Below are 25,404 nucleotides of genomic sequence, written 5' to 3'. Positions count from 1 at the left end.
ATTCCTGCTATATCTGCCGTCATGGGTTCTCAAAGGCTGCCATTTCCCAACGGTGTTTTTGATCTCATTCATTGTGCACGTTGTCGAGTACCCTGGCATGTAGAAGGTTGGTTTCACAACGGCTTAACTTCAGCTTATATTTTCCATTTTGAATTGATACTTAATAATGGATCAGTTTCGGGTTGAGCATGGTTTTTGAGGAATGTGAAACTCTGTTTCTAGGTGGCAAGCTGCTTTTGGAATTGAATCGGGTTTTGCGACCAGGTGGTTATTTTGCTTGGTCTGCTACACCTGTGTACCAGAAGCTTGAAGAAGATGTCCAGATATGGAAGGGTAGGATTACATATCATACCTCTATCTGTTATTGCGAATATAATAACTTAGCAATTTTAATATGTATTTTCTTCTAGAAATGTCTTCGCTAACAAAGGCCATGTGTTGGGAGCTTGTGACTATCAACAAGGATGAATTGAACCATGTTGGTGCCGCTATTTTCCGCAAACCCACTTCCAACGAATGCTATGAGCAAAGGGAGCAAGACCAACCTCCATTATGCAAGGATGACGATGATCCAAATGCAGCCTGGTAAATTTCTATCATTTGGCACATAGACATAAGTATAGTTGATGTGATCAATAAAATACAAAAACACTATTCTAATATGTGTGTGTATGTATTGACAACAAATGTATTAATTACATTACAGGTATGTACCTCTTCAGGCATGTATGCACAAGGTCCCTGTTAACAAGGCTGAGAGAGGAGCCAGATGGCCTGAAGTTTGGCCTCGAAGGCTGCAGAAAGCCCCATATTGGTTAAACAACTCGCAGGTGGGGATCTATGGAAAACCAGCTTCTCAGGATTTTGCTGCAGACACTGAACGATGGAAAAACACCGTGGACGAGTTGAGCAACATGGGTATAAGTTGGTCTAACGTGAGAAATGCCATGGACATGAGAGCTGTCTATGGAGGGTATTGATTCAACCAAGAGTACAACTACTACATATTTTTAATTTGATGTGATAATCATTAGTCTTAACTATTAGTCATGTGGGTGCAGATTTGCAGCAGCTCTGAGAGAACTTCCAATTTGGGTGTTCAATGTGGTAAACATAGATGCTCCAGACACTCTACCCATCATCTATGAGAGAGGTCTTTTTGGGATATATCATGACTGGTGTGAATCCTTCAGCACATATCCGCGATCTTATGATCTACTTCATGCAGATAAACTTTTCTCAAAGCTAAAAGAGAGGTATGGATGAAAGTACCTATTTCACCCACCATTCAAGAGAAATTGCACCAATTTGATTCACTTATGTTGTTTTGGCTTTCCAGGTGCAAACTTACTCCTGTTATTGCAGAGGTGGATAGAATAATGAGACCGGGAGGAACATTGATTGTACGTGATGAACCTAACACCATCAGCGAAGTGGAAACTTTGTTCAAATCTCTTCATTGGGAAATAACCTTCTCCAAAGAACAAGAAAGTTTGCTCTGTGCAAAGAAAGGAACTTGGCGGCCTAACTCTGTAGCTTCTTCCTGATGATGGATGCAACACTCATGCTTTTCATTTGGCTCCTTCTCAGACAAAGCTGTGAAGAAGCAGTAACATGCATTTGGAATCCTAATGTCATCCACCTTCTATGCCACAACAGTTATCCAGAAAATAGTCACACTATTATTTATTGATTTTCATCACATATGTATCTCAGTTTTCAGTTTAATTGTCCCGAGATACAGATCACATACATCACATACATGATACAACATAGATGTTGTCACACAAAGAACACCTACATGCAGATTTAGATTTTCAGTTGTCAATATAACCTCACTTGTTATTCTGTTATATTTTATATTTACATTAAGCACTAGCAAACTCCTAATTTATTAGATTACTCAAAACAAAACTATTATATTGAATAGTCGCAGTTTATAAGACAGCAATTTGACATTGGTTCCTTTTTAGGCCCATAGTTTTCATGATAGAAGCCAGAATTTTAAGGTAAAAATCTAATATTATTGAATGAAAATGGATGAGCTTAAGAGCTCTACAATGGTGGAAAAACAGTAAGGGAAATGATAAACCAGAGTTCAATGAACTCCTAACCACTAACCAGATAATATTTCTCCTAACAATATGCTAACAACTTTCTGAATGCCTTCCCCCAAGTTCTCTTCCCTCTACCTTATAACAGATTCCCTTGAATTTAGAAACAATCATAACTAACTAGAAATTAAGTATCCGATTGGGCAAATCCAGTGTCCTATCATTTCACTTCTTCGATGTCATCAAACCATAATTTGAGATCGACTTAGTGAAACAATAATCTGAGAGAAATTCAAGCTTCATAAAAGAAACTGACATATTTTTAAAATATTTGCAAGACCAAAATCTAGCACATTGATATGCACAATTCACAATTTTATAACTAACAAAGAAGCCTACAAAATCAATTCCAACAGTTAGAGCTCAACCACTCATGATCATACTTTGCTATTATAGAACAAAATTAAAATATGAACTCTTGCAGATTCTGAGCAGAACAACATCAAGCTAGAAGTACATGTTTATCACCTAGTAAATACCCAAAAATAGCACCCAAAAGAAACATGAAAAGGTATTATGCCTCTAGATGCTTGAAATCTTCATTATCCATGATAATGCGAGTTCCCCACATACAGACAAATTATAGATTTTAGTGCTTCTCGGTCTTTAGTACGCAATCAACTTGCTTTGAGAAGTTTCTGCAATTCACCACTCTGGACTGCAGCACTGAGATCTAAATTGCAAAAACAGCAAAAATTTGTAAGAACAGATAGAGAAACAACCTTAACCTTACGTAATAACATATAGATAATAGTAATTCAGTAAACCTTCAATTTAGTCCCTTAATGTATATGACAATAATAAGTAATCCTTAGAGTATACTAAAATCCGTCCCATAAGTACAATGTTAAGATGCATCTTGATCGGATGCATTTTTCATATACTATAGGGTGTACATATTTTCTAACACAATCTCTCTCTCTCCTCTTATCATCTATCCCCTATCTTCGCTCTATTCCCACCCTTGCTTGGTAGAGGATGCATATCAGAGAGGATCCAAGTGCATTATTTTCGTTAGAGAGGGTGATATTTTTTTCCTTCAAAAAACAACAAAACTTCATTAACATAAGTAGAGTAGCAGACAAAGGCTCGAGAAAAGCCTTGTCTAACAATACAGCAGTCCACAATTCTAACAAACAAACATTTCATGATTTACATCATTCCTTCCAACACCATTCCACAATTGGATCTAAACAACCTGAATTTATATTTATTATCATCAATCCAGCTCATATATTTAATCTACTCATTCCTGATAACCAACACTTCCCTTTTTTTATAGGCAAATATTAATATATTAGCTGTTATGTCAGTATTTTCACTTCACCGGCAGTTTAGTCTTAGATAATAATAACCCACAAAAGCAAAAAGCTAAGAAGGAAGAACTAACCATCTGATCCACCAATATGCTTGCCATTAACAAATACCTGCGGTACTGTCCTTCTACCTATCAAATCCAGAAGAACACTCTGAATTTCATATCCATCATCTACATAAGCAAACAAAAATAATATTATAACCCGCATGGGATAAGTTTGAACAATTACAATAACAATTGAACACAAACACAATTATGAATTGAATACCTCGCAAATCCAGCTCAACAACAAACGGCTGCTCATTTAGTTCAACAAACACACGTTTAGCACGCAAACAATACCTAGCAATTAACATGGGGAAAGAGAAACATCGTGATCAAATTAAACCCTAATTATCATTCAAGCGTGATTATAATACTAATAATAATAAAATGAATTGAATCCAGATAGAGAAATGAGGTACGGGCAATAGGATTTGGAGAAGATGGTGATTCTGTTGGAGTAGATTGCGTTTTGAACGAAGGCAGAGACTGAATTTGAGGCTTCAACTTTTACTGGTCCATTCCCCTTCTCAAATAAGAACGGTAAAACGGGCAACAATGTAAGAGTCACGACCATACACCACTGTAACCTCTTCATTCTTTCTCTTTATCTGTGTTATTTCCTCGTTTAATAGTTTATGGTTACGCTCGTAATGAATTTGTGTTTGGACTTTGCTGTGTTATTTATTTGTTATAAATTATAATTACTTTTATTTATTTATTTGTTATAATAATCAAATTAAATAAAAAGAAGAAGATACTCGAAATAAAGTATAAAAAAAATAGTAAATATTATAGAAGTAAATTAATTTTATGTAGATAGTTAATAACAACAATTAATTTTGTCATCTTACCATTATTAATCTCTTAAATAAAATATCACCTTTTTAATAAAAAATGATCAAAATGTATGTGCCTTACTAAAAGAGTAAACATTATATATTATTATTGCTTTCATATATCTTTAACATTCCTAGATTTGATAGATGAATATTCAATAAATGATAAAAATTATCTACTTTTTTCTTTTCATCTTTCTTTATAACTCTTTTTACATTTTATTTTTCTTTTATTTTCTTACTATTTTAAATCTCACTCTCTCTTATTTTACTACAAAAATTACTTTACATTTGAAAGTATAAAGGTACATAATCTAATTTTATTTCACAAATATCTAAAATGTGTAAAAGCAAAATATTTATTTTTAAAGACATTTATATGAAATCATTGAATATATTTCACATCATACAAGTGTCAGATATCAACTATTAGACACAATGACACTTATTCTTATAGATGTTCGCGGTTCATTAATATCTACTACTATTGTGTAATTGTAATTTATTATCGATATAAGATTTTTAAACACCTAACGATACATATAAATTAAACTAATGTAAATAACTTTTTTAATTTTTTTATTAATATCAATACTACTTTCAATCTAAAATATAAAAGAAAGTTAGATGAAATATTGTTGATATATCTTATATTTAAAATTTATATTAATACTCCCTCATTTCCTAATCTTTGATTCTTTGAACATATCACTTTTGTCCTAAAATTTTGCATCTTTTAAAAAATCAAAATACAATATTTTTTCTTTTATATCCTAAAAAATTCAAAGCACACACTAAGTGAATTTTATTTTTACCGAATGATCTAAGATTTAAAAAGACTATACATACCTATATGTATTATTTTTAAAATACATTCTTAAAATTATTTAATTCAGAACTGAATGAAATAATATTTTGTTAATTTATTTATCCCAAGGGCAGCCGACAGAAAAATAAAAAAAATTTATTTTATTGAAGAGAAAGGTTAATTAAGATATGAGAAAAGTGGTGTAAAAAAATAATAATTATATAAAAAAGTGGAAAGAAAGAGAGTTGATTGAAGGAGGTTGTGAGTCATGTGAACAGAGCAGCAGCAGCAGAGAGAGAGAGAGAAGGAGTCCAACCCAATTCATCAAATAGCATCCCAATTGGCAATTGCCACAACACAAGATCAAATCTAGCATGGCCGAAGTAGCAGTATCAACCGTCGTAACCAAACTAACAGAACTACTACTCGAGCAAGCAAGTGCATCGGTCTCACAACTCACCGGAGTAAAACACCAAGTCGAATCTCTCAAACAACAATTATCCTTCATGCAATCTTTCCTACGTGATGCCGATTCAAAACAACAATTCAACGAAGGTGTTCGTATCTGGGTTTCATACATCCGCGATGTCGCTTTCCAAGCCGAAGAAATCATCGAAACACACATCTACCACTCCACAGTTCAAACCAATTTCAACAAACTCTTCACTCCCTTCCATCTCTACAAACTCAGTACAAGAATCGACAAGATCCTTAACAAAATCAAACACATTTCCGCCTCACGCGAAATGTACGGCGTCGTTATGAGCACCAACCGTGACGGTGATAGCGAGAGTTTGCGTCATTGGAGACAGCCTTCGCCTTTTTCAGAAGAAGAGTTTGTTGTTGAAGTTAAAGAAGATTTTGATTCAATTTTGACGCAGTTGGTTACCTTAGAGCCAATACGACACGTCGTTTCTATTGTTGGTATGGGTGGTTTGGGGAAAACGACATTAGCTAAGAAACTTTATAATGATAGTAGAATTGCTAACCATTTTGAATGTAAAGCTTGGGTTTATGTTTCTGAAGAGTATAGAAGGAAAGATGTTTTGCAAGGGATTCTTAGAGGTGTTGATGCTCTTGGAAGAGATGAAATGGATAAGTTACCTGAGGAAGAATTGGTGAATAAACTTCACAATGTGTTGGCTGAGAAAAGGTATTTGGTTGTGCTTGATGATGTTTGGGCTATGGAAGTTTGGGATGGTCTTAAATATGCTTTTCCTAGAAGGAAATTAGGGAGTAAGATATTGCTTACAACTAGGATATGGGAGGTTGCTTTACATGCTGATGGACATAGTCATCCTCATCAGATAAGGCCATTGAATCAAGACGAGAGTTTCGCGTTGCTTCGAAGCAAAGCGTTTCCGGGAGCAAATGTGATACCGTCTGAGTTTGAGAATCTTGCTAAGGAGATTGTGGTGAAATGTGAAGGTTTGCCACTTGCCGTTGTTGTGGTTGGTGGTTTGTTGTCTAGGAAATTGAAGTCAAGTGGGGAATGGACTAGAGAGTTGCAGAATATCAGAGGAGATTTGTTGGAAGATCAAGAGAAGATAACAAGAATTTTGGCATTGAGCTACAATGATTTGCCTTCTGCATTGAAATCTTGTTTTCTCTATTTGGGTCTTTTCCCAAAGGGTATGAATATTCAGACAAAAAAATTGATTAGGCTATGGGTTGCTGAAGGTTTTTTACCTCAAGAAGGTGGGGAAACTGCAGAAGATGTTGCTCAGAGATACTTGAATGAGTTGATTGGTAGGTGTATGATTCAAGTTGGAATGGTGAGTTCATTGGGAAGAGTTAAGACAATTCGCATCCACGATCTTCTTAGAGAGCTTTCAGTCTACAAAGCTAAGGAGGAGTATTTTGGTGATATGGCAAGCTCATCATCGACGTCTCAGCTAACTAAATCACGGCGGCATTCTATACATTCTTGCCATGAACGGTATGATTTCTTCAAACACATTGCGGGCTATTCGCGTTCACTGCTGTTCTTCAATAGAGAATATAATGCGGATATAGACAAGAAAATATGGATTCATCTGAGATTTCTGCAAGAAAAGAAATTGAATTTCATCTACACTGAATTTAAGCTCCTTAGGGTGTTAGAATTAGACGGTGTTCGGTTAGTTAGCTTGCCAAGTACTATAGGGGACCTGATTCAATTAAGGTATCTAGGATTGAGGAAGACTAATCTCGAAGGAAAACTTCCGCTTTCCATTGGAAACTTGCTAAACCTACAAACACTTGATTTAAGGTTTTGTTGTTTTCTTAAGAAAATACCAAATGTAATTTGGAAGTTGGTGAACTTGAGACATTTGCTTTTGTATACACCATTTCATTCTCCAGATAGCGGTCATCTACGGTTGGATACATTAACCAATCTACAAAGTCTACCATATATTGAGGCTGGAAACTGGATAACAGATGGTGGTTTAGCAAATATGCGCAGTCTTAGGAAACTTGGGATAAATGGATTATCAGGACAAATGGTGACTTCTGTTCTTTCTACTATACAAGGATTAAGCAACCTTCATTCACTCTCAATATCACTTCAATCTGAAGAGGATGAATTTCCAATCTTTATGCAGTTGTCTCAGTGCATAAATCTTCAGAAGCTGTCTTTGAATGGAAAAATCAAGAAGCTACCTGATCCACACGAGTTCCCGCCAAATCTTTTAAAACTAACTTTACATAATTCCCACCTACAAAAGGAGTCCATTGCCAAACTCGAGAGGTTGCCAAAACTTAAAATGCTTGTTTTGGGTAAAGGGGCATACAATTGGCCAGAATTAAGCTTCAATGCTGAAGGGTTTTCACAATTGCATGTTTTGCGGCTCATTCATTTAAAAGAATTGGAGGAATGGAAAGTTGAGGAAAAGGCAGTACCAATGCTTGAGTGCATGGTTATTGATCGGTGTGAGAAGCTGCGAAGGATTCCAGAAGGACTGAAGGATATCGCTTCTTTGAAGAAATTGAAAATTACTGGCATGCCAGTAGATTTTGAATATAGACTTCGAACTAAAGATTTGCTTGAGTTCAAAATTACTCCAGTTATCGAATCGACAACAGACATTTTAGCAATTGGTAAGCTAATTCATCTTAATTCTAAATTTGACATAAGAAACTGTGTGAAAAAATTACATTGTACATGGAGGCAATAATTTAGGAAACTTACTTTCAATATTGCATATCATACTGCAGATTGATTGCCGGCACAATATTGTTGGTGATAGGAACTTTCATCGGAGGAATGGAAGCATTTTCAAGTTATTGTAACAGCATGCGGTCTTCATTTTGTTTTGACAATGTACATGCTGCTCTGATGAGCCTTTCCACTTCTCCTATGATCAAAGAGTTTTACTCCCTTTTATTAATTGGGAATGAATTCCAACAAAGGTTGTCATAACCTATGGAGCTCGTTGTGAGTATTAATGCGGTTTGCTATAATAGAGCACATCAGGTACATTCCCTCACTATATTGAGGAGCTTCAAAAACCTTAGCCTAGGCAACATGACCACAGCTCCACATGTTTCATTCCTATTATTTATTATTGTTGCATCCAATTATTATGTGCACAGTAATTGATATTTGTATATTCTCTCAACTTATATTCAATGCACAGAGATTGAGCACTGTCTACTTCTACTGTTTCTTTTTTTTTTATCTCCTTTCCAAGCCTGCTCTAATCCATGAAGAATATTTGGAATTATTAAGCTCCTTAAGAGTTGGTTAAAATCCCAAAGTAAGTTTTGAATAAATCAAGATTTTTTTTGTTTGATAGAAACTACCTTGGAGTAAGAATATAACACTTTCTATTAGATGCATAATTACTTTAGGAAGCAAAATACATGCAGAAACAGCATCCAAAAAATAAGATGCGTGAGTATGCTCCATTCACTTTAGGAATGGTGCTTGGTGCCAAGTATGCTCGATTCAATAGTAAATAGCAGCAACAATATATGTTATGAGTAAAAGTGATTATCTGCTCACATACAAACGTGAGAGGTCTCATTCTAGGTGCTATTTTTCAGAGGGCAACCAGAGTGCATCATAAGACCAGAGGTTCATGACAGACGGTATCAATTTAAACAACAATAGGGTAGTGAGTTGTGACCTTTAAATCAACAGTGCTATGTATCTTAAAAAAGATTGAATAATAAGTTTATTTTTCTAATACACAAACTTCATTTAAACTTCAAGACCATCAATTTCAACAACAAACTTTAATCACTTATTCTTGAAACATCTTATTACATAGAATTCCTTCAAACACACAACAATGCTAAAAAAAGCCCAAATTTATAACTCAAAACACAACGAATCTGCCTATAGCTTCATCAATTCAATAGGGAATAGATCAGTTGATCCACTCTCCTGTTTTTATATAATAAAAGATCAACAAAATGTAGATGCAACTTTCACATGACAATGTTTGTACTTCATCAGGTGTTAATCTTTCTGCAGTGTTTTCTGATTTCACCCCTTGATCCTGTTAAAGGAGTAATATTTCCCAGCCTAACCATGGACTTGGCAAATTGTTCAAAGAAAAGATCATTGCTTTCAGCATACTTTTTCACTAAAGCTGCAGATACTTGATTCTTTGTCAACAGAATTTCATCAGAACTTAACAAACCCTTGTTGGCCAATAAGTTCTGGAAGTAGTAGTTGTCGAATTTTACTGGGGTGACAAAGTCTAGGACAAACAGATTTTGGTCTCCACCAGATCTTGGACACTGAGTGCGCAATTGAGCTGCATAGTTTTGGTCAAGAGTGAAATCTGATTTGCCATTCCCAGTTTGGTTGTAGAGTCTTTGCCTAAAGCTAGTGCACCGCGAATCTCCTATAGTGTGGCTACCTGTAACGTTACAAGAAGTTGTTTATGCTGCTGATGCAATTATGGAACACAAATTGAGAATAATGAAACCTATACTCAAATGAAGAAAATTTATATCATTTGGGTTGATGCATACTTGCATTGCATTGATAATATACAAGTGGACAATTAGGATTGCAGCGCAAACGCTATTGATATTACGTCAACCATATTTGACTGTAATTTAAATCATTGGTTATGTCTATGCAACTAAATGGCACATATAAACCAAGTATGTTTTGAAAACAATAGAGATGAAATAGATAAGTACTAGGAGTCTACCAGATAGAGCAACTAGATCAACAATGTTAAGTCCCTTAAGCTTGAATTTTGTTAAGATGGTTTGGAATGTATTGTTGGGGGCAGGAATGTTATTATTTGATCCACTGATGCTTGCACCAAGAGAATCCCTTCTTCCCAAAGGTACACCCCAGCTTGGTCCTCCAGTCTGCAGAGATTGAATATCAGGTTTCGAGAAATTAAGTTTTGATGGTGAAAGAAGGGTAATAAATAGAGTGCAAAACAAGAGGAAATATTTTACAAGAACAGTTGAATCTCTAGCAGCTAGAGTCAAAATATCAGCACAAGACACTGTATGAGGACATTCTTTCTCTAGTGCTGATTTAATTTCATCAATGACTTCAAATCCTCTAGCTGAATTACGGTTCGGGTTTGACCTCTTTTCACTGATGATGGTTCCACTGCTATCTAGCAAAACCGATGCATCGCAACCCTGCAACATCAACTTTGTGTCATACAATTTGAACAATATAAATAAATTCTTAAATATATCGATGCACATCAGCAATACTCAATATATAACTCCACCGATCATATAGTTACAATGACACGACTGTAATAATTTTCTATTTTTATTCACTTGCAAGGTTTTAAAAACAGAATGCAAGGTTTTTGAAACAGTATGCTACTGCAATTACGGCTGCGATGTCAAAGTTATTTTATGCCTATGTAACCGCAATTACTATCACATCAATTGTATTTAACTGCAATTTTTTTGTTATATCATGCATTGTGATGCTGTCTGGACCGTAATGTTAAACATTGTTTACTAGATCATTAAGTTGTTGGCCTGTCATATTCAGATACCTTGACAAAACAGTCATGGAAATGAAGTCTCAGCAAGGAAGCAGCCATGCGGGGTTCTTTAGTGACAGCCTTGGCAACTATGGACTTGACAATCTCTTCAACCTTGGGGCATGAATCATCGTAAAACTGAGGGTAGAGGTAACCCCCTACTTTCTTTTTACAGTGACAGAAAGGAGCAAAGACAAGTAGAGAAAAAAGCAGGAGAAAGTTTATAGAATTGACCATTATTTTTCTCTCAATATCACTTCACAGAACAAAAGTTATGAAAGTGTAGTTGAAGAGGCGTTTTCAACTTGATTGGATGAGCACTATGATGGAAATGCTATTTATAGAGAAGAATCAAATATCAATGTAGCATAAAAGTATTGCATGACAGAAAACCAAGAGACAAAAGTTCTCAATGTGAGGGAAAAAAAGTTGGAGTTGGTACCTAACTAATTTTCAAATCCACGTAAAAGATGAAGATAAGAGTTGTTAGCTCTTACCATGTCATGTAAAATTACCCATATATAGTTGTAAGGTAGTAGATTGAGGGTCTAAGTCAAATTCTAAATGTAGTGCAGCATGCTTTTAGTATGGATTAAAGCAAAACTACTTATAATAAGTAAAGGCCTTAATTAACTATTGGACTAACTTCTCCCACATTAGTTAAATATAATAAAATGTCTAAAGCATTTTTATCCCACTCTTGCTTGCATTGTAAGACTACCTTTGATCTTTTTATTTATCTAATTTAACATCTGATTCAATTCCTTTCTTTTGATATTTCTTAAATATTATATTACTTTTGCTTTATCATTAGACAAAACATTGCTTAAGCCTAATTAGTTACACTATTAAGGGATATAAAGTTAGTTTTGTGGTTGCTGTGGAAGAGTTAAGGCGTAGAGTGATAAAGAGATTGATGACCAAATTCCCACCCTAATAAAATACTAACATCTGATATTTTTTAAATAGAGGGGGTAGTTATTCTGCAATTCTTGTTCTCTGTGTCTTATTATAGGAAGATTACAAAGTTAAGGTAGCCTCACCTGCTCAAATGATTTGATTGTAGCTCATTAATATTTTGACTTGAGGAACAGGTATGAATGGATACCTACTAACCTAGGTGTCTTCTCTTGGTTTTACTTTATACTCATAGGTTTACTTTTTTTTTTTTTTGGAATATATTATTTTTAACATATAATGTTGTAGTATATGCTTAGCTTAGCTTTGATTCCAGGGGAAAGCGAACCTTGGTAGTCATGTAGTGATGGAATTAGATGGGATAACTTCTTCTAATTCTTTTCATTTTGGCATTTTGGAATGTATTGATAGATAACAATGAGTACTGAACGTGGAAATGAACTTTAAAGCTACTATAAAAGATCACTGGGGATTATTGTATAAAACTCCATGCAACGAACCATTATTCAAATCAGAGCCTATAATATAAAGTAAAGTTGCATGTGTTTTTTTACAAGTGTATGATTAGTCTTTATTCTCGCTTAATAATGATCTCAATATGCTTTTACTTTACCTTTACGTTTCCCTATTCTAGACCAAAGTATACCCCGTGAAGACAATGTCACACTCTACATGAAAATCGTCGACTATTTTTGACTTGGTTACGATGATGTTACTGTCATCCCCACATCTTTTAACTACACTACTATATTTTCAAAATTACTTTTCGCTCTCTTTTTAATTTAGAGTACATGTTTTGGAAAAAAAGTTACATATTGTAAACTTATAGTTTAAACCAAGTTTACAATGTGTATCATAAATATCTGTGATTGTTTTTTTCTTATTGTTGTTTTCATTTGTTCATAATTTGGAGGTCTTAACTCATCTATCACTAAGCTTTGGACATATTAATGATGTTAATTATCATCTGTGTGTATTCATCCTTTATAATCACTCGACCACATAGTTCTAAGAATCGTTCCTGTCCGAAAGAAGCAAAAGCTAAGAAGCCGGAAGCATTCATGCATGCCTGATTTTGGTATTTAACTAATTGATTGTTTGCATATGCCAAGCTCAAATTAATGGTTTCACTAATTGAGGTTTGTAAAATTGGTTTTCCAATCACACCTATTGTGACTAGCTTGAGTTAGGTCCGAAACTCTGCATAGGAAATCCTTGATGTTTCTATCTGAGCTTTCATAATGAGTATCTCTCATAATCTAATATTTTTTACCCGAAAAGTAAAATAAAATAATTCATGTCTTTGATATCTCCTTCAGGAAAAACATAACATTGTAGTAAAAAAAATTAAGATGGGAAAATATTAATTATAATTCTTTTATTTGTTGAAATATATATTTTCATTATTAAGAGGACAAGAAAAGAGTTCACCCATCATGTCAACACACATCTGCCAATTCAAATTTCCTCCCTACTAATGCCTTTTTTTTTTCTTTTTTACTATGGGCAACAAAAGGATAGCTCTTTTGGGGGAGTAAGATTTTCAAATATATCAAAATATACATACTCTCTAATTTTGTACTAGATATTGATTCCAATGTGTACACAATATAAGACTGCTTTGCATACTGTGCATAGCCCTATATATACATAGAAACCATATTGATTTTATCCTAAACAAAAAATCTGATTTGCATAATTTATATATTGAGCATATCCTTTTCTTGTAATTTTGTAAATTTACTAGTTCGCATGTTGGTTGGAACGTTTATATAAAAGGGCATTTGGGAAGTTTCCTGGAAAGTGAAAGTCAATCCCCTGCTAATCTCTGGACATCACATTTTGGGCATCCGCAATTTCTAATTTACCAGAAAAACTGCATAAAGAAAGTAAATAGTGTTAAATATATTTTAACTACCAAATAATTATGCAGTAAGTAGTAAAGTTAAAAGGTATGTGTATATTGTATAGGCAGTGTACATACACATATTCTGCTCTTCTTCTGTTTTTTCTCCTCAACATATGCTGAAATCTCCTCTTGCTTAGCTAGTGAATCCTCTAAAGCCTAACAAAGCAAAATCAGCAATAAGAATCAAAAGGAAAAAAAGAGAGATAGAGCCTCAGTTTAAAAAAAAAAATCATAAATGCCAATTTTAGCTTTCACGGAACAAGCTAAACTAAAGATTAATCATTGTGTTAAGTATGACTCATATTCACTGATAATTGAACAGTAGCTGAAGTATTGTATTCTATAAACTTAAGAACTGCATCATCGAAAACCTATAGTGGTCATTCTGATGTCAAAGACGTGGCACAATTGGCCCAGCTCCGTGATCAATCATTTACGATCTTGTGGTTTTTTATTTATCTATTTTCTTTAGAACCAAGTTGTGTTCTCTCAAATTGTATACCTTCTTGGTGGCCATGAGTTCTTTTTCCAATAAATCAGCTCGACTTATAGTAGCATTTAGCATTTCCTCCTTCTCAGGTGGCATCGTAGGAGGCTGATCATTAATGGATGTCATCTTCTCTTCCAACTCAGCCATGCGTTTCATGACAGTCATAAACTCTGCAGAAGGAAAACAAAGAGGAGTGGAAAGATTCAGATAAATAATGTTAAATGGCATTCAAAAGATATGAAAATGTCCACACACATTTTCATTTTGCATAAAGACAATATTTTTAGAATCATGAATTAAAGGTGGAAGAAAAACATGGGTAGGATGAATTAACAATCGTTTCCGGAAGTGACTTCTTATCTAGGATCATGATTATAAATTGTAGTCTGCAAGTGCAATTGTAGTGCAGTATAAATACTTTTGAGATTTCCATAACCACCACTGCAGTTGTATCAAGGATCGTAACATAACTATGACCAAGGATCGTGACATAACTGTGACTGTTATTGCGACTACATATTAAAACCTTAATTAATTTACAAAGGGATACATTTAACACAAATTAAAGTCAAATATTGAAAGGAATATATAATTTTGTCCCCCATGTACCTTTTGATGTTGCACTTGTGTCACTCTCCTCAACTATTTTCTTAGCAGGTTTTTTATCATCCACTGGGATTACATCCTCATGCTTGGAAGCTGTAGTAGCAGGGACCTGTGAGGCTTATATTTTTCAAAAAGTTAGAACTAAAGAAACAAAGGGCATTAAGAAAACTAAAAAGCGAAAGCTGCACAGGAAGAAGACCACAACTAAAATCTAGTCATAACAATATAACATGTAGTTTATGAAGCAAGAAAAAGAAGAACACGCGTTCATAATCAATTGATATATAGGATTGGTTTCAGAATATGAATTTATCATTTGTATTTATATTAGAACTACTAATTTTAAGTTTTTACATACTCTATTATGCCCAGAAAGATTTCAATTCTTAACAAGATTCAAAATGGATACTAACATACCTCTTCACAAATTGGAGAAACTTGTGGGGTGATATTTTCCTCCAACTTGGGAGTCTCGGGCTCCTAGAGTACACGCTCATCAATCAGTTAAGAAGCCATAGCATTTGTAGAATCACATCAACAGATAAGAATGAGCTTTTGTCACTCACCTCAGGTATTGTCTTCTCTTCCTCAACATGCGACTCAGATTTTCTTGAACATTTGTGATCACCATTCTGAACCATCTGCAGTTCCATACACACAATTTAAAATTATTATCTGATATTAAAAATTGTGATGGAAGAAGAAAATAAAGGTAAAAAAGAAGTGTGTCAGGCCCACCCTCATTATATCTGCATCTTTCCACGGTCCCTTATCAGAACGCATACATCCTCCTTCATTAGCACATTTACATGTACCTCCTAAAAACTCAGGCAACTCACTGAAAAAGAAAACCAATGGAAGCTTTTTAATTACCTTTAATTAGTGATGCTATAAGGAAGACTTTATTTTTCAATCTATTCATGAACTCACCTTGCATCAATTATTTCTAGCAACTTAGTGTCATACTTGTTACCAAGAACCTGATCATATCATATATAAATTAATATGTTTGAGTCATACAATTTTCCCAAAAAAAGCAAACAGAATTAGTATATGGATTATTGCTCACATTGATTTTTGCTGTGGTCTTGGGATCAAGGAAGGATTTTACAGTGTTCCACAGTATTCTAAATCCAGAACCTGCATTGATGATGAACATGCGATTCAAGGTCTGCAGTGAAGCAACCAATTTCATGATATTACTCACTAATTATTCACAACAAAAAATTATCTCCCATAATTCTAACAAAAACTATATAAATAATATATTACCTCTGGATAGTTATCACCATCAATCTTCTGAATACGAGTAACAAGTTCCCTAGCATGTTTGTTGAAGCTTTTAAGCCCCTGTGACATTGAAACAATATTTATCTCAAAAATTGTAGCAACTTTTTCATGATGGATATATATCAGGTTCATTTTGTGTCACTAAATGACTATTCTCTTACTCTTGTATGCTACTTCAAAAAGGTAGTGAAATATGTGAACCAAATATAAATTTACAGTTGGAAATTATGACCTTAGTATATATATATAATTAAATTAAATATAACTACATATTTTTCATGCATACCACTCCCTCGACATCCAGGATAGTCGTACTTTGATCGATGTGCTTCTTGGCAGCAATGGAACAAGCTGCAAACTTGACATCGAATGTCCTCTCAAACTCCTTTACATGGTATTGAATATAGCGATCCATGGTTGTGACTTGCATCATCTTGCCAGCATCGACTTGTCCCAATCTCTCTATATACACAGGTCGTCCTTCTTTGTCTACTCCATGATGTCCTTGTGGATAATATTGCAATACTTCATCAATTTCCTTGAATTCAAAGTCCTGGTATAATAAAAGAGTACACAAACATAAATGAAATTAATTTAGTGAACTGCCAAAATTGATAGCCAATATAGAATACATAAATAAAATAAACCAAATCCCCTTAACCAAGTACCTCCGTGATAGTATCAGCACCAAATTCCTTCCTCCATTTCAGCATGTCAGACCACATCAGCTTTGATTTGTCAACCTCAAATTTCCTTGCCTTAAGAAATCTATACAAAAAAATTACTTGGATAATTGAATAAGAAAAGTTTTATGTTCTTACTTATTAAAAAGAATACACATTCATTCATGGAACCAAGGGTGACCCAAAGTAAGGTGTGATCTGATGCTTAGTAAGACATCAGAGTGAACAAAATTGTAGGAGGAATCTCATATGTAATTTTTAAAAATATCAAAATGGAGGTAATGCCATAAATAAAATTGGTAATTGTGTAGAGTGTCGAGTGGGGTGGGATGCTGTCCTAAAACAAAGGCACTTTCAAATAATGTGTGTCGTTTTGAAGTGCAATTCTGAAAACATGTGGAATTTTTTAGTAGCAAAGATGGGGAAAATTAGCTCCAGAACCAACCAAACATGCAAAATTGTGAATCATATGATAGACTAAACACAGAAGAAGAAAAAGTGACCTAAGCAGCATATGATAGTCGTCATGTTTTTCAGGGAGAAGTTCGTCCGATATAAGCGCTTGACGAAACTCCTCAACAGCTTTCAACTCCTCAGCATCGTGAACATCCTCAATTTCGACGGACATCACCTTGCTACTTCGCCTACCCTTTCTTGTCAACGAATTCCTGAGAATGCTTGAGGCATTGATTGCTTTCTTCTTAAAAGATCCTACAACATCATTTATTGTTCAAAAACTACTTCCATAACACACTATATAGATAATTAAACTACATTTAATTGTTGAATTAACATCTCATTTAAAATAAAAATGCTTAATCTAAAATAAAGAAGTTTACCATTCCCAGAAGGTACAGGTCCTGACATGGTGTCTTTTTTATTGTTGCTTGTGTTATAGAGGAGTTGAGGCGAAGGATAGAAAAATCAAGCACTCATATCATGCAGGGCATAAAACTAAAGCACTCCCAAATGCCCTGCCTACAACTCCACCACCAACCAATATTTCATTAGACACAACATATTTATAAATTTAAATTCCGATTCAAAAATCGCAATTATAGCTACAATATAAATGTTTTAGAGATATCTGCAATAGAATTACAGCTACAATTACAATTGTGGCCGCATCTACCATATTTTACAACATTATCAATATTCACAACGTAAGTGAATTCGCCATGCATTAAATAAAAGAAAAACAAGAAAATAAAAAAAATTACCATGAATCAATTTGAAACATAAAAGAGATGAATGCAGAAATGCAAATGAAAATAATGAACTCCAAAATAAAAGAAAAGAGAAGAGGAACAGAAGGAAAATAATATTTACCTGTAGAAAGTGAATGGAAGGCAGGGGGAAAGAAAGAGAGAGAGGTTATAAAAGAAAAGGTTATATAAAAACATTGTTATTCTAAAAATAGCTAAATTTAGAAAATTGGTAAAGAGACAGTGAGGCACCATGACCAAGTCTCAACAAGGCCGTGAATGTCTCACCAATTCAGAATTAGAAAACATGAAAATAATATACAATACAATACACAACCATATGCCTCTTGGTTTAGGTTATATATATATATATATTGGGAGATTAATTATCATAATTCATATCATGTCTGATAAAAATTTGATTTATTAGTTGGATTAATAATTTGAACTTTTTTTTTCATAAGAGTAGATGCAACAATAGAGAATAAGAGTCCTATTCTTTATTAATATTGTTCTCCAAGTAATCTTTATAAATGGTCTTAATCTTATTTTTGTTTTGCCTGCATATATCTTATTTTCTCCTCTCATTTTTTTAGAAGCCCCTAACTTTTGTTCAAATTTATCAATCTAAAATTATTTTCTATTAGTCGGAATTGACATTCATACATGTATTTTGAAAACATATGGGGCATAAGAAGAAACTACCTAGTAATTTGAGGCCTCTTAAACTTTCCATGTATCCATTTTAAAACACAATCATTCAACCAAATCAAAATTCTATAGCATGATTTTTTTTCCATACATTTGTTCCACAAAAAATAATTTTATTCAAGACACATTAAATATAAATATTTCTCATAATTTATATTCAATAGTAGATTCGTTATATTATAGAAACTAACCCCTTCCAGTAGACTTAACCTAATTAGTCTATATCATGGTCTTTTTAATAATAAAAAGACATATAAAATATAAGAAATCCCTTACAAAAATATTAAAATAAAGACAGGCATATATACTAGTGCCTATGATAAATAAATACTAGAATACCAGAGGCCAGTTTTCTATGTAGCTACAGTCATAATTTCTTTTGAAACATCAGTTTCTTGAAGAAATTGAATAAGTCCTTGAAGAGCAACATCAGGATCCTCGCTTCTCAACAAATACTCTGCCACAACAGCAGGGGTGACCTCTACTTTCTCCAATAACTCTTCAATTTGATCAAAGAGTGGGTGATGATGATTACCTTCAATGTCCAAATAATTATAAGCTAAGGTTCTAAATGCCTTGGCTTTAAGAAAAGACAAGTGAATATGCATGTCCATGCGACCAGGGCGCAACAATGCTGGATCTATTTTGTCCCTATGGTTTGTAGTAAATATCACAATTCGTTCATCTCCATAACTTGACCATAAACCATCCATATAGTTGAGAAGACCCGACATAGTAAACCTTTTAGGCACCTTCTTAGTCCCCTATTCCATAATTTTAAGAAAGAAAGAAAGGTAATTAATTAATTACTTGCATATTTATAAACATTTCATATATATTTTACATAATATTAAACAAGTGAATAGACGTTTTTGTAATGGAAATTGTGAGCTTTCTTCAAAATACAAAAAAAAGTTAGTCAAATAAAATTAATATTTAATTCAAAATTTGGATTATATATAATTTTCTTTAATCAATTTATATTTATATTTTAAGACATGCGGTTAATTTGACGAATACTTTAAATAAAAAAAGATGAAAGTGTATTGAAGATAGAATATTTGAATGAGTGGTAGAGAGAAGAAGAGAACAAACCTTAAGGTCTAAGACAGGGTCCAACTGATCCTTATCCAAAAACTTATCTTGTTTTGATCGATGTAGTACCTCAGTGTTGCAATCAATATCTTCAATGACAATAATAGAACTGTTAGATGTCTCCCTCATAGCTCTCATAAGTTCGGAATTAGAATAAATAGCACTTAACTCCAAATCATAGACATCAAATTTCAAGTATTTAGCCATAGCAGCAATAAGACTAGATTTTCCTGTCCCTGGAGGTCCATACAATAAATAACCACGTTTCCAAGGCTTACCAACTTTCTTATAAAGCTCTTTTCTCCTCAAAAACCTATCCAAATCATCAATTATAACCTTTTTTAAATCAGGATCTAAAGCAAGTGATTCAAAAGAAGCTGGATGTGTTAAATCACTTGATTGCCAAGGTCCAGTTTGCATAGAATGAATCTTAAGTGTCCTTTGTCCTGCTTTTATATTCTCATAAACGCTTAAAACATAGGGAATATATTCATTCATAACTTTGTCTCTATGCTTCTCATCAAAACTTAGCATAAGTCCATCCTCCTCATAATATCTTTTTAACCTACGCCTATTAAATGCTTTCTCTTTGGGATTGTCAAAATCATCAACTTCTGAGTCTTCAATAATCTTCCATTTAAGTTTTATGCCTTCAAATTCATCAACCACAACTTGCTTTCCATCAAAAGCAAAAAGAATGTTTTTGTTTTTGGATAATTTTCCAACTTTGAGGGATTTATAAGTGTGGGAGATTTTTGTTGGGAGATACTCTTTGGCTGCATTGAAGAGATGGTTTGCATTTCCATCCCAAAACTGATGGATTTGAAGTGAGACCGTGTTGTTGTTGGGATGATAATCTGAGAAGAAATATTTAAGCTTTGAGATTATGAAAGTTCTAAGTCCTAAGGGTATGAGATCGTTGATTGCGGTTCTTAAAAGCATCATGAATGTTGAGAAGGCTGCATAAATCTCGAACCATGATGATGCTGAACCAATGTTTGTAAAAGAGGAAGAGAAACGGTTAACAATGGGTGTTTTCATGGTGACTCAAATGCTGAATTGATAGCTCTTTAACGCATATTTGTAGGGTAGAATTCATAGATTTTTATAGTTTTTTTTTAAAATAATTTTTCACCTCCTAGAACCTTAAATTGATAACATAGGATCTTTCTTTTTAACAAAATGAATTGATCGGTTGTAATAACACGATTTACGATTTACTGTTCAACGGATAAGACATTTTACTTTTATATTTGAGTCTAATTTATTTATAGAAAAAACAATTTATAAATTGAGTTATGTTGCTTTTTTTTTTATTTGGAAGTTTTTTTTTTCTAATAGTTTCCTTCTTCGTTAAGTAGTTATTGTTTCTGACAAATGTCCTTTTTTTTTTAAAGCTTTTTCTCTTAGACTTTTTCTTGTGGTTTGGGTGATTTATCTATATTTTGCTTTTAAAAAGAAAAAGTTCAATGTCTTGTAGTCTACGGGGGGTAAGTTATTTTACTTCTTATACACATATAAATAAGAAAAATAAAAAATAAAAAAATTAAATAATATTTATTTTTAAAATAATTAAATAATTTATATTTTTAATGCATTTAAATGTATTGTGATAATAACTAGAAACTATTTTATTGTCGAAAAATTTTAAAAACTGTATCAATTTTATTTTTATTTATTTAAATTTTATAATATATTTATTATATTTTGTCATTTAATATTATAAATTTATAGAATATTTTAGAGGGTTACAAATCTATTAAAAAGTTTTTAAAAATCTTGATTGTAACCAATAGTATTTTAAAATCTCAATTCAATACATCCAAAAGGTTTTTATTTAAAATATTTTTATTCTAACAAGTTGATATAGATAGAAATTAAACACTTAAAATAATAAGTTAAAAGTATCATTTCAAATTAAAGAGTACAAAATATTTATAAAAAATATTCAGATTATATAAAAAAAAAAAAAAATTCAAACTTAAAGTTTTCTTTCAAATAAAATAAAAACAAATGGTGATATACAACTATAAAATATGCATCTCTTTGATGAAGAGTAAAAATTGAAACTGCATCCATTTTTTTTTTTCTCAAAAAAATTCACATAAGGTAATTCAATTATGTTTGAGATTCTATTGCATATTAAACATATTTCTTTATCGTAGTTTGAATTGTGATCAGTAACATCTTACTTTAAACTCAACTTTATTGATAACAAAATCAAATTTTATTATCGACCTCCTAATATCATAGTCAAATTCTTTGATAAAATTTCTTGTAATATACCGCCGTAATTATATCATAGATAAAAAAATTAAATAGTGTTTAGTTGCACTATAAATTGGGTAAATCTTTTAGAAAAAAATTCTATAGAAAAAACTATCAAATACTTTGGAGTACCTTACATCTAAAAAATTTGAGAGAAATTCTTAGAACACTTGATAGGGATGAAAGGTCAAGGACTCAAGGTCTCATCATACCTATATAGCTAAAGGGTCCATTAATTAGCATGTATTCATACAAGTATTGGTCCATGTTCGGCCGTAAGTTTTAGCTTTTGAATTCAATACATCTCCTCCATTGAAGTTCCACTCAAATCAACCTCTTTCACTGCCCCTCCCAATCTCATGTCACCAACAAAATATACTTCAGAAAACTCACTGAAGTTGCTCTATGAAGTAAAACTCATACTTTGGTGTTCATTTATTTATTATAAAATTTTAAATTATAAGAATGTGTTTGGATAGGATAATTAGAAATTGTATGGAAATTAAAATTTCAGACAATTCAAATATTTTAATTGAATTTATTTTATTTTTAAATTTTGTTGTTTGAATAAAAGAATTGTTATTTAAGAATTAATCTATTCTTATAAATTTCAAAAGTTTTGGGATAAAAATGAAAATTATATTTGAGTCAAAATTAAAATTTTGTAAAAGTTAAGAGACCATTTTACAACTTTTAGGGACAAATTTGTAAAATTTGAACATCTTTAGGGATCAATTTGCCAAAAAAAAAATTATGCACTAATATGAAAATTTTAAAACTTATAGAATCACAATTGTAAACTTTCAAAAATTATAGAGACTATTTCATAATTTATATACTATAAAGTAAAGAGAGAATTTAAAATTCTTAACGTTTAAGTGGTATTTGAAATTATATGAATTTTGTTTTGACAAAATACCTCATGAAATCTATTTATTTTGAAAATTCTCAAAATTTATTATTCAAACAAAGTAATTTGCTCGAAGGATTTAAACTTCCTTAAAAAAATTACATTGCCTTAAAATATTCCTTTATCCATACATACTCAAAGAGAAGTTATTTGATTTTTTAAATTTATATCTAATTAAAACTTGGGTCATGCTGACAAATGTATTAAGCATTTGTATGTGGTTGATTTATCACACGAGATTATTTAATATTTGGATTTATATGTCGATACTTTTTTTTTTTTTGCCTTCCTTAATTCACTCGAGGAGAGAGCTAGTTTCTTCTATGGTAATCTCGAGGACTAGTGCGTGCAGAATATTAGAAGTTGTGCTGCTACAAACAAGCGCTACTTGTAGAGCGGAAAAAAAAATTAAGAGTTTGATGTGTTTTCAAAAAACTTTTTGTGGCTATACTATAGTAAAGAATATAGTGCAAGTGAACTAAAACAAAGTAGAGAGGCACACCGTTTTATCTTAGTTCACCATCAACACAGTAACTATGTTCAGTCCCTTCAATTTGAATGATTTAATCTACTAGTTTATCGTTGAACAAAACATACACCGAAACACCTACTAATCACATTGATTATGTTCAATTTTCTCAACCTTCTAACTTAGTACAGTAAAATAGTTTTAGAAAGGTAGCTCCTACTAGGCTAGATGACAACAAAAAGGTATAAGATTTTTCTGAATTATCTCTCGCAAAAAGTGTTTACCACTGTATTACTTCAGAAATTCTCTTAGCACTAATGTGAAACGGAATGATATCAAGAATGCATATATGCTTATCACTTGTTGCTTGTATGTTGTGTATCTTTCGTGTCTTTCTTTGTTGAGGGAAACACGTTTTTTATAAATATATATATATATATATATTGACTTCAAAAGTAATTTTTATCACATTTATTTTATTTTATAATTTATTGTAGATATTTAATTTTATCAATTCAATAGTTAAATTTAGAATTTTTGTTGAATAACTGAAATTTATAAATTATCATAAATTTTTCAAAATATATGATATTTTATTAATTAAGTAAATTAAATAAACATATAATATATTTTTAAAAATACAAATAAAATATTGATTACAAAGTCCTATAACGGAAAATATTCAATTTTTATAATTTTTCATGTGCATAATTTTAAAATAATAATATATAAATATTATTGACGAAATTTAATATTTACACTGAATATAAATAAAGTAAAATAAGTGTGATAAAAAACCAACGCATTTAATATATATTTATATATTGTCCACTTAGTGATACTATAGTATCATCAAACACAATCTGTCTCTCATTCTTTTCTTCTCATGTAGTTAAAATAGTTAGAGTACAGGTTGGGATAGAAACATAGCCTTTAAGCAAATGATGATTATATAACAAACAAAACATTGGAGCCTAAATAAGCAATATTTTGTTTCCAGACACAATTACTAGTAACTCTAATTAACATGAATCTTTATTTGATGATGAGCACCTTAATTTACAAACTAGATCCTCTTTTAATACCTCTTGTCCTTCTTTGAGTAACACCAACATTAGTCTTGCTATTGACACCTCTTTTTTGCTTGCAACTAACCTTACGCCTTTTAGATTGCTGCTGTTGAATTGGTTCTGTTTTATTATTATTCTCACACACATCACCTTCCATCTTCTTCCTCTTAAGTAACTTCACAAATCCTTCAAGCGTTGCCTCTGAGTCTTCGTTCTTCATCAATTCCTCTGCCACTTGTGCTGGTGTTATCTGTATGTCCTCTATTAATCCTTCAATCTCTCCAAAGAAAGGGTTATCATGGGAAATTTCCAAGTAATTTGAGGCCAAAATTTTGAAACCTTCATAAGAACAATAGGACATGTGAATGTGCATGTCCATTCTTCCAGGCCTTAAAAGAGCTGGATCTAATCTTTCTTTGTGGTTGGTTGTAAATATGATGATTCTTTCGTCTCCACAACTTGACCATAATCCATCTATGAAGTTTAGTAATCCAGATAATGTTAACTGCATCCATCCATCAGAATCACGATGAGCCTATTATCACCAATTTTAGTATTCTAATTCAAATTATCATACTCTAACAATTTAACTTAGAAAGGAATGCATGTGTGTGTGTGTGTTTTAATTTTAAAATTTATCTATCTATTTTTAATATAAGCTAAAAATATGCCCATAAATATATATATATATAT

General features: G+C 32.4%; 7 protein-coding genes across 8 annotated transcripts in view; 2 read left to right on the top strand and 5 right to left on the bottom strand.

Moving 5' to 3' along the window:
* The window catches only part of LOC101513336 (probable methyltransferase PMT27), a 4,983-nt gene extending 3,130 nt beyond the window's left edge, over positions 1-1,853 (top strand). The window contains exons 4-9 of the mRNA XM_073364661.1: positions 1-106; positions 223-333; positions 411-585; positions 707-973; positions 1,062-1,256; positions 1,340-1,853. The exon at positions 1-106 is cut by the window's left edge and continues 1 nt beyond it. Coding sequence (XP_073220762.1) covers positions 1-106; positions 223-333; positions 411-585; positions 707-973; positions 1,062-1,256; positions 1,340-1,547 — 1,062 coding nt within the window. The 3' untranslated portion in view covers positions 1,548-1,853. The remainder of the gene's footprint in view (positions 107-222; positions 334-410; positions 586-706; positions 974-1,061; positions 1,257-1,339) is intronic.
* Positions 1,854-2,414: 561 nt separating this feature from the next.
* Positions 2,415-4,135, bottom strand: LOC101513009 (glutaredoxin-C3). Its single transcript, XM_004512022.3, has 4 exons — positions 3,897-4,135; positions 3,701-3,774; positions 3,505-3,603; positions 2,415-2,787 (listed from the first exon to the last, which is right to left on the bottom strand). The coding sequence occupies exons 1-4, from the start codon at positions 4,070-4,072 to the stop codon at positions 2,732-2,734; spliced, it is 405 nt and encodes a 134-aa protein (XP_004512079.1). The 5' UTR covers positions 4,073-4,135; the 3' UTR covers positions 2,415-2,731.
* A 1,223-nt stretch (positions 4,136-5,358) lies between these two features.
* Positions 5,359-11,852, top strand: LOC101512690 (probable disease resistance RPP8-like protein 2). The gene is made up of 3 exons (XM_004512021.4): positions 5,359-8,202; positions 8,320-8,578; positions 11,096-11,852. Exons 1-2 carry the CDS (start codon positions 5,496-5,498, stop codon positions 8,322-8,324), a joined length of 2,712 nt encoding a protein of 903 aa, XP_004512078.1. The 5' UTR covers positions 5,359-5,495; the 3' UTR covers positions 8,325-8,578; positions 11,096-11,852.
* Positions 9,328-11,324, bottom strand: LOC101512377 (peroxidase 72-like). Its single transcript, XM_004512020.4, has 4 exons — positions 11,100-11,324; positions 10,534-10,725; positions 10,275-10,440; positions 9,328-9,974 (listed from the first exon to the last, which is right to left on the bottom strand). The coding sequence occupies exons 1-4, from the start codon at positions 11,322-11,324 to the stop codon at positions 9,562-9,564; spliced, it is 996 nt and encodes a 331-aa protein (XP_004512077.1). The 3' UTR covers positions 9,328-9,561.
* A 1,701-nt stretch (positions 11,853-13,553) lies between the features above and the next one.
* Positions 13,554-18,873, bottom strand: LOC101511732 (phosphatidylinositol/phosphatidylcholine transfer protein SFH12-like). The gene is made up of 15 exons (XM_004512018.4): positions 18,313-18,873; positions 17,823-17,961; positions 17,487-17,694; positions 16,969-17,068; positions 16,587-16,853; positions 16,283-16,360; positions 16,080-16,181; positions 15,941-15,990; positions 15,749-15,848; positions 15,577-15,651; positions 15,428-15,490; positions 15,014-15,119; positions 14,417-14,574; positions 13,990-14,070; positions 13,554-13,881 (listed from the first exon to the last, which is right to left on the bottom strand). Exons 2-15 carry the CDS (start codon positions 17,848-17,850, stop codon positions 13,870-13,872), a joined length of 1,428 nt encoding a protein of 475 aa, XP_004512075.1. The 5' UTR covers positions 17,851-17,961; positions 18,313-18,873; the 3' UTR covers positions 13,554-13,869.
* A 153-nt stretch (positions 18,874-19,026) lies between these two features.
* LOC101512048 (AAA-ATPase At3g50940) lies at positions 19,027-21,259 on the bottom strand. The gene is made up of 2 exons (XM_004512019.4): positions 19,995-21,259; positions 19,027-19,663 (listed from the first exon to the last, which is right to left on the bottom strand). Exons 1-2 carry the CDS (start codon positions 21,033-21,035, stop codon positions 19,253-19,255), a joined length of 1,452 nt encoding a protein of 483 aa, XP_004512076.1. The 5' UTR covers positions 21,036-21,259; the 3' UTR covers positions 19,027-19,252.
* A 3,169-nt stretch (positions 21,260-24,428) lies between these two features.
* Positions 24,429-25,404, bottom strand: part of LOC101511189 (AAA-ATPase At5g17760-like) — a 3,993-nt gene continuing 3,017 nt past the window's right edge. The window contains exon 2 of one of the 2 annotated variants that reach the window (XM_004512016.4): positions 24,429-25,246. In XM_004512016.4, the coding sequence (XP_004512073.1) occupies positions 24,701-25,246 (546 nt within the window). In that variant the 3' untranslated portion in view covers positions 24,429-24,700. The remainder of the gene's footprint in view (positions 25,247-25,404) is intronic. The other variant, XM_004512017.4, reaches the window with a different exon arrangement.

This window comes from Cicer arietinum, chromosome 8 (assembly GCF_000331145.2).
Source record: "Cicer arietinum cultivar CDC Frontier isolate Library 1 chromosome 8, Cicar.CDCFrontier_v2.0, whole genome shotgun sequence".
Classification (NCBI taxonomy): Eukaryota; Viridiplantae; Streptophyta; class Magnoliopsida; order Fabales; family Fabaceae; genus Cicer; species Cicer arietinum.
Note: the sequence above shows the minus strand (reverse complement) of the source record. Positions and strands in the feature narration are given on the sequence as shown.

Bases quoted from the DNA above. Each gene is read 5' to 3' on its own strand.
- LOC101513009 (XM_004512022.3), bottom strand. From the start codon at position 4,072: ATGAAGAGGTTACAGTGGTGTATGGTCGTGACTCTTACATTGTTGCCC. The intron at 3,775-3,896 runs GTACCTCATTTC...GTTAATTGCTAG, and splicing joins TTCTCCAAATCCTATTGCCC to GTATTGTTTGCGTGCTAAAC. The intron at 3,604-3,700 runs GTATTCAATTCA...TTGCTTATGTAG, and splicing joins TGTTGAGCTGGATTTGCGAG to ATGATGGATATGAAATTCAG.
- LOC101512377 (XM_004512020.4), bottom strand. From the start codon at position 11,324: ATGGTCAATTCTATAAACTTTCTCCTGCTTTTTTCTCTACTTGTCTTT. The intron at 10,726-11,099 runs GTATCTGAATAT...TTGATGTTGCAG, and splicing joins TCCATGACTGTTTTGTCAAG to GGTTGCGATGCATCGGTTTT. The intron at 10,441-10,533 runs GTAAAATATTTC...CAATCTCTGCAG, and splicing joins CTAGAGATTCAACTGTTCTT to ACTGGAGGACCAAGCTGGGG.
- LOC101512690 (XM_004512021.4), top strand. From the start codon at position 5,496: ATGGCCGAAGTAGCAGTATCAACCGTCGTAACCAAACTAACAGAACTA.
- LOC101512048 (XM_004512019.4), bottom strand. From the start codon at position 21,035: ATGAAAACACCCATTGTTAACCGTTTCTCTTCCTCTTTTACAAACATT. The intron at 19,664-19,994 runs GTTTGTTCTCTT...ATTATGGAATAG, and splicing joins ACCCTGTCTTAGACCTTAAG to GGGACTAAGAAGGTGCCTAA.
- LOC101511732 (XM_004512018.4), bottom strand. From the start codon at position 17,850: ATGTCAGGACCTGTACCTTCTGGGAATG. The intron at 15,652-15,748 runs GTGGGCCTGACA...ATGGAACTGCAG, and splicing joins AAGATGCAGATATAATGAGG to ATGGTTCAGAATGGTGATCA. The intron at 14,071-14,416 runs GTATACAATTTG...TTGCTTTGTTAG, and splicing joins AACTCATGGCCACCAAGAAG to GCTTTAGAGGATTCACTAGC.